This window comes from Mytilus californianus, unplaced genomic scaffold (genome assembly GCF_021869535.1).
Source record: "Mytilus californianus isolate M0D057914Y unplaced genomic scaffold, xbMytCali1.0.p SCAF_5, whole genome shotgun sequence".
In the NCBI taxonomy this organism is placed as follows: Eukaryota; Metazoa; Mollusca; class Bivalvia; order Mytilida; family Mytilidae; genus Mytilus; species Mytilus californianus.
The window spans coordinates 22091835-22108916 of record NW_026262701.1 but is presented as its reverse complement, the minus strand read 5'-3'; the positions used below and the strand labels follow the sequence as shown (position 1 = coordinate 22108916).

The 17082-nt window shown below is 30.9% G+C and overlaps 1 protein-coding gene across 1 annotated transcript; it reads right to left on the bottom strand.

Moving 5' to 3' along the window:
- Positions 1-1396: 1396 nt before the first annotated feature.
- On the bottom strand, positions 1397-17082 carry LOC127700317 (cathepsin Z-like). The gene is made up of 7 exons (XM_052203734.1): positions 16915-17082; positions 10517-10635; positions 9235-9459; positions 7980-8130; positions 7051-7126; positions 5584-5676; positions 1397-2235 (listed from the first exon to the last, which is right to left on the bottom strand). The coding sequence occupies exons 1-7, from the start codon at positions 17043-17045 to the stop codon at positions 2113-2115; spliced, it is 918 nt and encodes a 305-aa protein (XP_052059694.1). The 5' UTR covers positions 17046-17082; the 3' UTR covers positions 1397-2112.

Here is a 17082-nt window from a genome sequence, read left to right as displayed (position 1 = left end):
TCATTTGGACCGCGATTTAATTTGCAGGGTTCATCGAACGGCAAATGTTACACCTCAATAATAAGATAGTATGTTGGTATATATATCTGATAAGTTTGAAAAGATGTTCTATAAGGCACACATGTTTGCTTAGTTAATCCTAATCTTTATATAATGATTCATTGGCAAACGTAAAGCTTTCGTGATTAGATAATCTTATCGGCTAAAATTGTCTTTTAATCGTTTTCATTTTTTGCCATGACAATGTCAATTTGTTTTCAACTAATATCCCTTTAGTATCATTCGCCTCTCTTTTTAAATAGGTAAATACTATTACGTAATATGGCATCTTTATTATGTCTGCAGAATCAAGTTGTTCAAATCTGTCTGAGAGAGATCTCATGCTTTGATCTCATGACTCACTGATCAAGGTTTAATTATGATCTATTTTTAGGTCTATATAGTAGATAATGTTTTCAGTGCCTATAATAGGTCAGCAGAATCAGTATTAGTTGTACATGATCATCTGTTAGATTTCATATATCTTAAATCTATCTAATCCTTCTTACTGCTTTTATGCAGCATCATAGATCAGCACTAATGTTTAAATACCGTACACCTATTTCACACAGGAATGCCCATTCATATTTTGTTTTCCAGTATTAAGACCAAGTCTTTTTTTAGTGGTCCAGAGGCTTGGGAATTGAAGTTTGAAAATGTTCACAACTATGGCTTTGTTGAGGTGCCACATGTGGAGCAGGATCTGCTCACCCTTCCGGAGCACCTGAGATCACCCCCAGTATTTTGTGGGGTTCGTGTTGCTTAGTCTTTAGTTTTCTATGTTGTGTCATCTGTACTATTATTTGTCTATTTGTCTTTAAATTTTTGGCCATGGTGTTGTCAGTTTGTTTTCGATCTATGAGTTTGACTGTCCCTCTGGTATCTTTCGTCCCTCTTTTGAGGAAGTAGCAAAAGACAGGTCCTAAACTGAATAAAACTATTTGGTCTCATAGTTTTATACAGCCGAAATTTTTTTTTACTACATTCAATTGTGTTTATTTTTCATGAATTGACCACCTTCTATATACTAGTCCACCACAATAGATGAAAGTATCCATGTTTTCTAAACTGCACAAAGTAACAGAATAGTACATTAAAAAATAACGGGGATAAACCAAAGATTTGGACTGTACAACAGACCTTAACAATCAAGTCTGGTTTCTTAGTGAAGATCCACCTGAGTGTTGCCTGGTACATTGTACAAGAATTTCAGAAGTGCCATATTGAACTTGAGTATCATGAAATTTTTTGGTATGCAATATGGAGCAAGTTCAAAGTACACATAGTACTCCTTTTTCAGTGTTTGAAAATAGTACAAGTAATGCTGGTGGTTTTCAAAAATTGTTAAACAACTATGGTAATTTCTTATTTTTTTTTTAGAAAATTGAGTTTTATTAATATGTAAATGACATAGAAAATTCAGATTTAAACAGATATCATCACAAAACATACAACAAATAATTGCATTTATATGTTTGAGTCACAAAAGTATATCAAAATATCATTTCAATACAGTTGATACAATTCAAAGCCAAAAATATGTACAAAAACAAAATCATTTTATGACTTTTTTAAAAAAGAGTACAAAAATAAAATTCTAATAAATAGTTGATTATGCCACATTAATTTAAAGATCACTTCCAAGAATTTTAGGTAGTTGAAAATTAACAATATAAATAAAACAATAAATAGCTGCACCATAAGTGCATAATATATCTGCTCCTCTTCTTTAACTTTAAGTTCCATAACTCCAAAACAAACAAAGAAATCAGAGAATTTAAATGAAACATGCTTTAATTTTATGATTTTGGATTGAATTTTTAAAGACTGTAATTTGCTTTTCAGCAGTATCACAACCACTATTTACTATTTATAAATCGCAGAAAATGCAAATCTTTCAAATTCTGTTTGGTCTTAAAAATCTTAAAGATAGATCCAAACTTCATGCTTTATGTCTGGAAGATATTGCAAATGTATTTTGTACAATACAAATTTTCATATGCCAAATCATGGTGACTAACTTAAAATCAGGGCAAAAATAATTTCTTGGGATGTTAATCAATCAACAGCACATTAATATCCTGGTGGAATGATTGGGTCTCCATAGCCACACTGACTCTCTATAGCCAAGTTGTAATCGTCTCCCTTGCCATCCATGTATTTACTGGTAACAATACGCAGAAATCCATGTTCTCCCTGTAAAATCCAACAGACATGAGAGATAAGATAAAGTACTACAATTTTTATCATACAGAAAAAAAAGAGTTTATAGAATGACACATAATCATATAAATAACGATAGTCATAGTTAGAGGAAATCAAGGAACAGTGGTGGGTTTTCATAAAAAAGAGTGCATTTTGAATTGGATGGAAAGTTGTCTCATTGGCACTCATACCACATATTCTTATATCTATACACTGAAATGTTTCGCCTGCTTTACTGACCATTGATGTTATATTGAAAGTCTTAAAGATAAAAGTTTGACTACAAGTATCACACAAATTTAACATTTGTAAAGATCCATGACAATGAGGTCAAGGTCAGTTGATACTTGCCTGACATATATGTACACCTCACAATCATTCCATACAACAAATATAGCTGACCTATTGCTTATAGTATTTGAAAATCACAAACCACAATAAATTGCTTTGCCGATTGCAGCTGAATACGACCGCAGAGGTCCAACCCTGAACAGTTGGGGCACAATATTCGCACTTGATAGAGGTTTAAATTTGGATTGTAATTAAATATTTGACAAATAATAGTTTTCTGACACAGAATAACTGTAGTCAAATAACTTGAATTGGTTATGTGATTTGAATTTATATTCATTTTTTTGTTTTTGTATGCCCCCCCAAAAAAAATTTTTTTTTACACCCCCCCCCCCCCCCCCCCCCCCCCCCCCCTTTTGGGCAAAAAAAAATATTATTTGAAGAAGTTTTCTTTTTAATTTCTGAAATCTTGAGAACAAATTGTCTCCACACCCCCAATTTTTTTTAACCCCCTCCCCCCCTTTTCCAAAAAAAAATTCTTTTCCTCAAGATATGGTCATAATCTCAATTCAAATTTCCAATGGAGTTTGCAACCATAATTACCCATTTAAATACATCATAAAAGTCTTTAAATAGAAAATGACATACATAATCATGGCTAAATTTTAAATTACCTTAGTCAGCATTTTTTAAAATAGTAACTTCTAAAAAATAAATTGACAGTTCATCACCTCAAGACAATACAACATTTCTTTATACATAATTTAAAAGCAGTGTAAGGAAGATAATTCAAATGTTGTGTTTGAATTACCTCCCTTGCACTGCTTTTAAATTACTTTTTGTACTTAAGTAATTGTCCATTAACCAGGACATCCTTGTTTTTCCCCCTTTTTTGTCCCTAATTCCTTAACAGTTTGAGCCATAACCCCCCAAAGCCAATTCTTACCATCACTTTGTGGTATGGAAACTTGGAGTATAATTTTAGAGAGATCCATACACCATTCCACAAGTTATTGTCTGGAAACTAGAAAAATGCTTATTTAGGCCCCTTTTTGGCCCCTGATTCCTAAACTGTTAGGACTATAACCCCCAAAATCATTCCAAACCTTCCTTTTGTGGTTATAAACCTTGTGTTTAAATTTCATAGATTTCTATTTACATTTACTAAAGTTATTGTCCTGAAACCAAATGTCTTCGGATGACGCTGACGACGTAATAACAATATACGACTGCAAAATTGCTGTCGTATAAAAAATGTCCCCCCCCCTTTTTTCCAAAACAAAATTTTTTTTCCCTCAAGATATGGTCATTATCTCAATTCAAATTTCCAATGGAGTTTGCAGCCATAATTCCCCATTTAAATACATCATAAAAGTCTTTAAATAGAAAATGACATACATAATCATGTCTAAAATTAATATTCCTCAATCAGCATTTTTGATAGTAACTTCTAAAAATAAATTGACAGCTAATCACCTCAAGACAATACAACATTTCTTTATACATAATTTAAAAGCAGTGTAAGGGAGGTAATCCAAACACAAAACATTGTACTTAAAAGTAATTGTCCATCAACAAGGAAGCCCTTGTTTTTCCCCTTTTTTGCCCCTAATTCCTAAACAGTTTGAGCCATTACCCCCCAAAGCCAATCCTAACCATCTCTTTGTGGTATGGAAACTTGTGGTATAATTTCATAGAGAGCCATACACCGTTCCACAAGTTATTGTCTGGAAACTAGAAAAATGTTTATTTGGGCCCCTTTTTGGCCCCTAATTCCTAAACTGTTAGGACTATAACCCCCAAAATCAATCCCAAACTTCCTTTTGTGGTTATAAACCTTGTGTATAAATTTGATAGATTTCTATTTACTTATACTAAAGTTATTGTCCTGAAACCAAATGACTTCGGAAGATGCTGACGACGACGACGATGACGTGATACCAATAAACGACCGCAAAATTTTTGGGGTCGTATAAAAACTTAACATCGACCAATGAACTATGAAATTGAGGTCAAGGTCAGATGAAACCTGTCAGACTGATAAGTACCCCTTACAATCATTCCATACATTATATATAGTTTACCTACTACTTATAGTTTCTAAGAAACGGACGTAATTATGTAGCTTTAACCTTGATCACTGATCCTTGAAATGAGGTCAGATGAACCTTGTTTGACGTACATGTAGACATTGCAAGGAACCCATATACCAAATATAGTTATCCTATTACTCATAATAAGAGAGAAATTCACACGACAAAAAAACTAAAAAAAAATTTCAAGCAATCCTTGAACCATGGAAATGAGGTCAAGGACAATGGACATATGACAGACTAAAACTTCGTAACATAAGGTATGAAGCATCAAGGTCTTCTATCTTCTTGAATATGAAGCTTTATACAAATAGTTTACACTGCTGCTGCTGGATAGTCATCCCTATGTCTCGCATATTGCGACTATGAGCGCAGGCGAGAAAAAACCTCCAGAATATTACTATACAAAAAGAAGAACTTAAAAAGCTTCATTATTTTCAGACATATCATTCTGTGTGATTATCTTAATTCTTTTTGATCACTGATTATTATGTTATAATTTTTCTGTATGCTTTCTTATTATTACATATTGTGATTCTGTATGCTTTATTTTCATTGTATTAATTGTGGTGGCTTTGTATACCTTGTTTACTTGATAATTGTATTAAGATGATGCCACAAGCCTTCTACTCCTGACCCAATATTTCAACCTAAAATCACTTAGTCAATGAATATAGTGAACAGGGAATAAAAAGATCCCAGACCAATTGTCTATTATTGTTTTGTGGTAGTTCATACCTTCTAAATTTTGTGCCTTTGAATATATCTTAAATTTTGGCTTTAAATTGATTATCTTGAAGTGTAAATACTACAGATATCCAATTTTTTTTTACATTCAGATATATAGATCAAATTAAGCATTATAATTGTATAAAAAGTTCTGTAAAAATCCTAAATACTGTTCAATTACGTTTACTTCACCTTAGAGGATGTTTTACTCATTAAAAATACTTACCCAAGGTGTTCCCCATGAATTTCTGACAACCCAGTATTCTGTACTTGTTTTAGGGTCAACTCCCCATCCAACTACAGATACAATATGGTTTACCTACAATTATTATAAACATGTTTAAGTTCAAAGTACATCAACAAAATCTTCATTCCTTTCTTTTTTTTTGTTCAATTATTAAACTGATATATGTTAAAAAGGTTCTGTAAAATCATTATCAATGGAAAACAAGAAAATTGTCCTCTAAATTATCTGTACATAAGAAATGATTAAACACCTGTTGACTGACTTCATTGCAACATTTATTAAAAATTTGTGTTATTAAGTTTCTTTCATTTAATATTTTGGGCAAATAATTTCTTAATTGTTACAAGTGACCCAGTCATCTTTCTCAATTTATCAAAGTAAATGATTGCAAAAAAAAAATTAAAATTAAAAAATTTCATCACTTCAAAAATATGACAGAATTCAAAATAGTCAGATAAAATAAAATGAATGCTAAAATGGCTTCTACTGAAACAGGTGTACTAATGCCAATACATGTATAAAATTATACAGACAAGAAGGAAAAACAAACAAATTATTGTTTATACTCAGCAACTTGTGACAAAGTTGATGCATTTTATAAGTTCAGGTATCAATTTTTGTTTACAAAAGTAAGCATAGGTAAATTCAAGCTACCTAGAAATGAACAGACATATAAAAATAAAAAAGGAAAGAAAAATTGCTAAGATGATAGATAAAAATATGTGAAAAAATAATTAAATGAACTTTTATCATAATTTTTCAATAACTGAATTAAGTAAACATATTTTTCAAAAAGAAAATAAGGAATTTTATTTTAATATATCAGGAAGATGACACCAAACGCAATCACATGATTCAACCTAATTTCCTGGTTATTATTCTTGCTATCTCCAGTCTATAATTATATCCTATTTCATCTATCATATATTCTAACATTTGTTAAATTAAAAAAACACTTCCTCATACACAACAATACAGCAACTAATACAAACATTAAAATCTTGTATTTAATTGATATGATCTAGAAATGGAGCTGCCTCATCAGAAATGGTTTTGACTTTTTTCTTCCTGGTTTTACAATATAAATGTATGTGTACCAATGCAGTTTCAGGTGACCTTTAGTCTTACTGTGAATTCATTATCTTTTGTTGGATACTGATTTTCATGGATTTCATTGGTATAGGTGAACCACACATTTAAATGTTCAATGAAGTACAAATTTTCTAGAGGCTTGTATGCCGACTTTGAGAACAACCACGAAATCAAATATCCACAAAATTTTTTTCCTTAATCCACAAAAATTTATGAATCCACAATAACTCATTCATCTGGATTGGATAATCTACACCATAAAATTATTTTATGTAAGTATTTACACTGCCAAAAAGTCACAAACTATCTATTGAATCAGTTCCTTGTGTAAATGAAAAATAATGACAAACTTACTGATGGTTCTGCATTCTTCTCCATATAAACTCCCCCTTCATACTGTTCCAATTTATCTGTAGCCATTATACCACAACTGTAAAAATTAAAATGTATTTATTTCATAAATATAAACTTGAAGAAAGTTATAAACGTGTATACTTATTAGTTTTAATTCCAGCATAATCAGTCATATTATCCAGGATCTCAGATTTTCTTATATATATAATTTATCAAGAACAAAAACTAGATTTTTTTGGGTTTACCATACCAAAGCAAGGACATAGAAATTTTTATCCATAACAAGTTTGTTAATTCACAACTCCTTCAAAAGAAGTCGACCCAGTTTAACAAAAGTTGCACAGATTCTTCTACAGAACAAGAAGTTGTGAACCTGCTATTTTATTTTTTGTGGCTTCCCATATCAATGGACACTCATTTTACTGAAATACTGAATACAATTTTTGGAGATGACAGGCGACGCATATCTAACATCGAAGACTCAAACATTTCATTTACTAGGCAGATGTAAAACCAGAATTTTGATTAGATAGATACTTCCAACATCTTCAAGATACTGGTACTGTACAAATGAATGCATTAACTCGCAGGATGGAATGTGAGCCTCCTAATAAATTTTGAAATTTCCACTATCTTGTGAGGGAGACTTTACAATATTCCCCTGTTAGAAATCTCTCTGTTCTGTTTATTAGTTTCATAGAATCAAATATTTTGTTATTGTATTATAGAACACAGATCAGCTAGAATATCCAAGTTAATGTGACAAACATTCTACAGCAAATCTCAGCCCAATTATTTTTATCTCAGTGATCTCAACCCTCTGGTAATTAAAAATGAACACTTTATCAAAAGGCATCCTGTAAATCTGCAATCTGCTGTAATACATTACCCTCCTTCAAGAGATTTTAAAGTTTAAATTTTGTGTTTACCTGATTGGTCCATTTTTGTAGATCTCAGCCATCATTTGATCTCTTCCTTTAACCCTACCATAATCACCAACTTTCCACAATGTATATGTATTTAACTGTTTACATTGTCCAAAGGTTGTACAGGTTCCACACTGGTTAAAGGTATCACAGTCTGAAATACAGCAATGTAAAAACCATTCTAAAAAATTCTGAAAGTTATCTAAAATCATTCAGTACAATAAAAAAAGGTCCTTAAATTAACTTTGCAGTGCAGATATTGAAGATCAACAGGGAACCCAATACCTTATGTACAATGAATGTAATAAACATGAATATCAGTTTATTGTTTTCTTAACTTTTGTGAATTTTTTTATTCAACAACACCAGTAACATGTCTTACAATGTACAAGAAGTATGATTTTTGTAAAGAATCCTAATGAGCAATTCTATAAAATTGCTTGCAAATTCTTCTTTTTTCCAAGGATCATTTTTCTAAATGTATGGGACAATGGCCTTTCTCACTGTCTCTTATAAATCACTGCAAACTAACTATACAACTCTTATTGAAGGACTGCATAAAACTAAATCATTGTAAATGTTACAGATACAAACTAGAAGCATGCAAATGTTCTTCCTTAATCTTACTCTGTGTTTAAAAATACCATTGACAGTTCATTATCCCTTTACAGATAAATGCATATGGTTATATTTTTCCTGTCTGGTTTCCCAGAGTCAACAAAAGTATATATTGTCAATAATTGATAGACATGATTTCTATAGGGTTCCCAAATCAATCTTACAATGTTACTGTAATACAGTAAAATTATTTAGTACATGTACATATGTTTATCCAAAGACAAACAGGTTAACTCTGTATGTACTGAAAATAAAACGTGTACCTCAGACATAATCGTATCTTCAATCAGTTGATTATACTATTTCCTTGTTTTGAAATTTTAAATACCCTGGTACATTGTACATTATATTTAGTTTAAGCTACTGGAGCAGAAAACACTTACAATAAAAAATCAATTAATATACATGTCTGAGGACATAAAACGCGTGGTATCCATTTCAGAACGTATACCGGTAATTTGTAAAACTTGTAAGATACATGTAAATAAAAGGAAGATAGATTTACATTATCTTAATTTAAACTTCTCCTTAAGTATATATGTAGAACTTCATTGATTGTTGCTTAACCTGCAATGGCAATTATTTAATGCATGTTTAGGACGATTTCTGTATATATATTATTGAGATAAAATAACAGTACCTTGATCTTTTGCTTGGTAATTGTTGCAGGTTTCATCTGGAATTCCATGTTTATTTGCATACTGCCAGACTCCAATATCATCTCCACCATGACAGGATCCAGCACCCCCACAGTCAATCACATTTTGTGCTGACAAGTAAGCTGAAGGCCAGGCCCCCTTACGTTTAATATTGATCCTGTCTGCCAGAGCACTTGTAGATCCCATGGCCCAACATGATCCACAGTCTGTAAATAGTCATATGGGTTATAATGTATCTTTAATCGTTTCCCTGATGGTCAGGGTAGCTTATAATTTAGTTAAAGATGTCACAGTATCATATGGGTTATCTTTAATTGTTTCCCTGATGGTCCGGTTAGCTTATAATTCAGTTAAAGATGTCACAGTAATGACAGTATCATATGGTATATCATGATGTTTCTGTGATGGTCAGTGTAGCTTGTTAATTTGATAGTGATTAAGGTTCTTTAATGTTTATTTACATTCAAAATGAATCAATTATTTTTATTAGTCTGTCTGTTAACATTCATACATGACTTGCATGAACAGATCCAGGGTGTAAGGGATGGAAAGACCACTGTATAAGTCACTAAGTGGAACCATGGCAGGAATGTCCAAGGGCCCACCTTAAAATTGTAAGTTACAGCTGAAAATGTGTTTTTAGGTACATTTTTCTTAATTATTAATACAGCAGGTTCCTCCTTATCTTGTCCTCTTTTTTTTTTTATTCTGGATGAACTAATTTTTCGTAGAGAGAGAGGACACATGTTACACAGAATGTTTACAAGCTTATATTGTTTACAATATTGTTTCTTATATCCAAGTCCTTTGGTCTTTGGTGGATATTGATCTCATTGGCAATCAAACCACAGTATTAATCATCATGATCATACAAGAACAGACATACAAATGTAGCAGAGTGGATTTACCATTTTTCATTACTGTGTATTGATGAAATTAAATCCTGTCAAATTAAATACTAGTCATGATGACAAGCAATGATAATTGTGTGATTTTCAACAGGATTTAAGGTTAAATGTGAGTTTATTCAATGTACATGTATAGTGGCATATCTTATCCTTACTTCATGTCCATTTAGGTTTTTTCACATCCATAGTTGTTTTGGGGTTGATTCAGCTCAATTAACCGAATGAAAAAAAACTTCTCTATTAACTGTATGGGAGATAACTCTATATTTCATTTTTATAGAATATAAACATGTAGATGGACTGAGTATTATTGTTTTTACAATGAAGAATAACATACAATAAACACATAACTTACATTGAGGTATGTGCTGGTTCCTTGTTGTACTAAGAAAGTTTGTCCCATTAATATTTCTCCAGTCCCAGCTAGATGGAAGTGTCTTCAGATCTAAGGTTTCATGAGGCCTTGGGTAAGTTCTGTCAAGGAAAACAATAGCATATTCCTTTTACTATGATGTTGCATGTTACATGTACAAAAAAAATATATTAAATATATATAAATACCCCTTTGCTCTGAACCATTCACTAATATATTGGATAACCAAGGCAACAGCAGGCTATCAAGGGCTTTCACTTTCATTCTTACATGTATAATGTATATAAACATTGTCACTGTAAATTTCAGACAAATTATCTGATATCTATGTTTGTTTGTTTCAAGGTTGGCAAAAAAGCGGTCAATACTAGTATTGACCATGCCGGTGGTAAATACCGGTAAATACTGGCAAATACTGGTCAATACAAGCAAATACTGGTCAATTGAAATTTTAATAAACATTAGTACTATAATAAAATGCTTCGCTGGGCGCAGCTTGATACGACCGCAGAGGTCGAACCCTGAACAGTTGGGGCAAGTATGGACACAACATTCAAGCTTGATACAGCTCTGAATTTGGATTGTGATTAAATATTTGACACAGCATAGGTTTCTGACACAGAAAGAATGTGGTCTAAGAACTTCAATTTTTTTAATTTACCTATTATGGTCCAATGTCCAAAATCAAAATACATGGTTAGATTCAGCATATCAAAGAACCCCATATATTCAATTTTTGTTGAAATCAAACAAAGTTTAATTTTGGACCCCAACTTGGACAAACTTGAAAACTGGTCCCATAATCAAAAATCTAAACACATGTTTAGATTCAGCATATCAAAGTACCCCAAGAATTCAATTTTTGTTAAAATCAAACTAAGTTTAATTTTGGACCCTTTGGACCTTAACGTAGACCAATTTAAAAAACGGGACCCAAAATTAAAAATCTAAATACACGGTTAGATTTGGCATATCAAAGAACCCTAATAATTAAATTTTTGATGAAATCAAACAAAGTTTAATTTTGGACCCTTTTGACCTCAATATGAACCAATTTGATAGCGGGCCCACAAATAAAAAATCTAAATACATGGTAAGATTCAGCATATCAAAGAACCCCATATATTCAATTTTTTGTTGAAATCAAACAAAGTTTAATTTTGGACCCCAATTTGGACCAACTTGAAAACTGGGCCAAAAATCTAAAATCTAAATACATGTTTAGATTCAGCATATCAAAGAACCCCATATATTCAATTTTTGTTGAAATTAAACAAAGTTTAATTTTAGACCCCAACTTGGACCAACTTGAAAACTGGGCCCATAATAAAAAATCTAAACACATGTTTAGATTCAGCATATCAAAGAACCCCAAGAATTCAATTTTTGTTAAAATAAAACTAAGTTTAATTTTGGACCCTTTGGACCTTAATGTAGACCAATTTAAAAAACGGGACCCAAAATTAAAAATCTAAATACATGGTTAGATTTGGCATATCAAAGAACCCCAATAATTCAATTTTTGATGAAATCAAACAAAGTTTAATTTTGGACCCTTTTGACCTCAATATGAACCAATTTGATAGCGGGGTCCACAAATAAAAAATCTAAATACATGGTTAGATTCAGCATATCAAAGAACCCCATATATTCAATTTTTGTTGAAATCAAACAAAGTTTAATTTTGGACCCTTTGGACCTTAATGTAGACCAATTTGAAAACTGGACCCAAAATTAAAAATCTAAATACACGGTTAGATTCGGCATAACAAATAAATAAATGTGGTCAAAGATTTTACAAATCTAATGCGCCATACTGGTCTTCCTTTATAAATATGCATTTCTTTAAACATAATTTAAAAGCAGTGTAAGGGAAGTAACCAAAACGTTGTATTTGGATTACCTCCCTTACACTGTTTTAAATTATCTTAATTGTTCATTAACCATTACTTTATACATAATTTAAAAGCAGTGTAAGGGAGATAATTTCAATGATGTATTTGATTTATCTCCCTTACACTGCTTTAAATTATGTTTTGTTCTAAAGTAGTTGTCCATTAATGAGGACAACCTTGTTTTTCCCCCTTTTTTGCCCCTAATTCTTAAACGGTTTGAGCAATAACCCCCCAAAGCAAATCCTAACCATCCCTTTGTGGTATGGAAACTTGTAGTATAATTTCAGAGAGATCCATACACCGTTCCACAGTTATTGTCTGGAAACTAGAAAATGCTTATTTTTGGCCCCTTTTTGGCCCCTAATTCCTTAACTGTTGGTACCATAACCCCCAAAATCAATCCCCACCTTCCTTTTGTGGTATTGAACCTTATGGTAAAATTTCATAGAGATCCATTCACTTAAACTAAAGTTAGAGTGCGAAAACTAATGCGTATTCGGACGACGACGCCGGACGACGACGACGACGACGACGCCAACGTCATACCAATATACGACCACAAAAAATTTTTTGCGGTCGTATAAAAACCAGTCCCTACCTGGTCAATTACTGGGTAAATGGACAGATATTGTCACAGGACAGAAAGTCACAATTAATTACTTAAGTTTTTGAATATATAAGGGAAGATCCTTGAAATAATATCTCATTATAAGATAAATTCATAGTGTAGTTTATGGAATTGTTTATGAACATGGTTAAATGAAGATTTATCAAATATTAATCATACAAAGGACATATTTCTTGGCACCACTAAAAAGAGACTATGACAGCTTGTTTTCTTAACAGTAATTTCATCAAGTGTAATAAAAAAACATTCAAAAGTTGTTTTATATATAATATGTAATTTAGTTTAAGAAAAAAACAAAAATGGTTTAAAAAATTATTCTTTTCTTAACCAAAGAAAAAGTTCTCTCAAAACTGAATTGTGAATTTCTGTCTTGTGACATTTTGCCTACAATTACTGTTAGTCATAAAAATATTAAAAAGTTCCAAGTCAATATTAGACTTTTCTTTAATGTTGTTCTTTTCTTATATAAAATGAAATTCCGCATGAACACACTATTGACAGTGAGTATCAGAATAAAATATTAGTGAATAGGATAAATAAGGCATATTAAAGATCCTTCAAACTGCCATTTTCTGCATTTAGAAGATTTTTTATCATTCTGTTGAAAAGTCAGGAATTAATTTATTGTTTTAAACAGTCTTCAAAAATAACTTTTATGATTTGTTTCCTGTTTTGTCAACATTTATCAGCATGATTAGGGGGCAGTTTTTATAGTAATTTAACTTTTGACACCTGCTAGCAATATAATAGGTAATGCTCTGATAATCCAGTCACCTGTAATTCTATTTACCTGTCAAAATCAAACCTTTTCAAGAAAAAATATCTTGATTTAAAAATGTTGAAATAATTGATAGAGCAATTTTATATATACCTAAAGTATGTAATATCATCATTACCTTTAAGAACTAAATTAGTCATTATTCATGTTAATAGTTAATAAAACATACCAATATTATTCTTTTTTTAAAACTTAATCATGACAAAGGAATTAAGTTAAAATAATTTTCTCAATCAACCAATATTTTACTAAAAATTGATAGTTAAGCCTTTCAAAAGAACCATAAAAATTTCAATTGACCAGTATTTGCCAGTATTGACCACTTAAGGATTATTGACAGGGGCGGTAAATACCGGTAAATACCACTGGTAAATACCGGGGGCGGTATTTACAGCCCAACCTTGGTTTGTTTAGTTTGTTACTGTTAGGTAAGGTACATTTTTTGTACTAACTGTCTTTTCTTTTAATGCATCAATTATGGCTAAACTTTAAAAAGACATAATGCAACACTTTTTATCTTCAATCAATATTTAAATATAATCATAAAAAAGCATAAAAAAACTTTTGTAATTTTGCAGTATTTTTCTCTACAACAATGTAATTACTTTTAATTTTACAACACATAATACAAAAAAAATAAATCAGAAGACATGTGCATAAGATAATCTGTTAAAAAAAATTCAACTACATGTTGTAAGTGTATCTAATTTCATGTCCAATTTAACAATTATACAAATGCTAGAAATTTTCCCACGTATAAGTCTTTTTGCAAATTTAAGATGTATATATTCAAACCAAGCTACACAACATTTACAAACATTGTTTATCTATAGCTATTGGAAAAAAACAGTTGGATAAATTTTCTCTGACAGTTAACTAAAGACATATCATTAAGACAGACATTTCTCTAATTCTTTGGAAATTTATCCCTTTCCGAACCCAACCCATCTATAAAAAAATTTAATCAATGTGTGGTTGCCATTGATCTCAGAGGATGATTGGATGAGTTTAAGGGTCATAACCTTTCTCAGCTCACTGGATACATCAAAATATTCTAACAGGTGTTAATGAAATTGACAACTTTATGGAAAGTGGAAGGCACTCGAAGGAGATTTTAGTTTAGGAAAAAAGGAAATTTTTTTTTTTAACATTACAGAAACAGATTCTTACATAGTTACTCGTGGATTATCGGATTTATCCAATCTCCATAGTTAAATTATAAATTTTAAAGTCCTCGCCAAGGCTCGGACTTTAAAATTGATAATTTAACTATCTTGATTGGATAAATCCGATAATCCACTGGTATCAATGTAAGAATCTATATTTCTACATATTGGAGTCAAATTTAAGTTTTAGAACTATCTCACATTGATAAAAAAAATTTGAACTAATGAGAACTTAAAAGATATACAAAAAATGTACCAGAACATGTATTTCTTCAAACTGGTTACAAATAGAACTAGGTAGATACAAGGTACCATACATGTAACCAACACAGATGAATATGTACAAAATGTCCTATTGTTTCTATTTCAGTCAGGGGTACTACTTGTACAAGTAATTTTTATTTACTTGAAGAAGTAATATTAATATACTTAGTTAAGTAAATTTGTAGGATACTTATACAAGTGTATTTTATTTACTAATATAGGTAAATAATTTTTTGGCTTAGTTATGTCCCTTAGACATTCAGATTTTTTTACTTATATAAGTAAAAAAGTCATCCTATCTTCTTTTCTTGAATTCTGAGGACTTCTTTGCTCTAATAGAATTTTAAATTGTCTGTCCTTTGCAGATGTCTTTACTAATCATGTAAGTGTAATTTCATGGACAATGAAAATCTCATTTGTCTGTTATCTTCAGAACACTGCTCATTTACCAGCCCCGAAGGGGCAATTTTTGAAGGCCTTGCACAAATACTTAAGATCTTTGCGCAATCAGTTTCTTTGTTGAATTAATGAGATGAAACATTGAACTCTAATCAAAAATTATGAGCTTACCTGGTAAAAATCATTAAAGGCATGTTTTTACATCTCAAAACTTTAGAATTTTTGTGGGATTGTAAAAAAAATTTACTTTAATATACAAGTAAATTTTTGTGAAAATTAAGGGGAGATTATTCAAACATTATAATCAACTTATATAAATATATTTTTTTTACTTCTTTAAGTAAATAAAGGTTACTTGTACAAGTAGTAACCCTAACTGTATTTGTTGTTAGGCTGTAGGTTTTCTGTTCTGAATTGTTTCACATTTTGTCATGCAGGGTTCCTTTATAGATCTTATTTTACCTGTTTACAGTATGGGTTTTGTTCATTGTTGAAAGTATTACCATGCTTACAGTGACCTATAATAGCTGTCATCATTTGGTGTCTGTAGGGTAGTTTTCTCATTGGCAATCATACATGTACCACATGATAAGTCCTTTCAAAATGTATTTATTTTTGTGTTTAAAAATTTGGCTGTATATACTTATGGCATGTATGGACTTGAATCTTACACATTTTGTATGATTAAATCATGAGCTATTCAAATATTTACTTTTTTTCAGAACTTTCAAAAAATATTGCGTCTTTTCATTTGTTTTTAAATTGAATGTTATTTCATTGTATTTTAAAACATGACTAATATTCATGCACAACTGATATCATTGTCAATTCATATGTTTATGCCCTTGGGCCCTTGTAAATTTTGAAATAAAATCTTCATCTATTAGGAAATTCATTTTAATTTGTGTTTCTGTTAGAACCAGACCAGTAAACAGGGCAAAAAATATGAATATGTCATTTGTGTAAAAAATCAATTTCAAACATAGAGAAAACAATATTTGTAGTTTTTATCTGTTGTGGAAAACTTGTGCATTACAGTAAGAAAATGAAAACCCTTATATTCTGTACTTATTCACAGTATAATAATGAGGAGAGAGTGTATTTACATTCGGCTGCTTTAACATCTTAGTTTATATCAAGAAGTTAAAAACTATGACTAATTTAAACTGTTATATAACTACTGTAGGACTATTAAGTCCCTGGTAAAAATAAGATATCAGACTGAATTTCGCCTGTGTTTATCAACTTACTTCACGATATTGATTCCTTCACCAAACTTTCTGTTTAAACATGGATGTTTACTATATTTGCCAGCATCTCCCTGCTTGATAAAGTCACATAAAACGACGAGAAAAAATGTAAACAGAAAGTAACGTGCCATCTTCTGTTTCAATAAGGAAAATAAAAAGTCACATGAC

Coding starts and splice junctions, on each gene's coding strand:
- LOC127700317 (XM_052203734.1), bottom strand. CDS start 17,045: ATGGCACGTTACTTTCTGTTTACATTTTTTCTCGTCGTTTTATGTGAC. Junction 8,131..9,234: donor TTACCAAGCAAAAGATCAAG/GTACTGTTATTT, acceptor GCTGTATTTCAG/ACTGTGATACCTTTAACCAG. Junction 2,236..5,583: donor ATTCATGGGGAACACCTTGG/GTAAGTATTTTT, acceptor TGGATTTTACAG/GGAGAACATGGATTTCTGCG.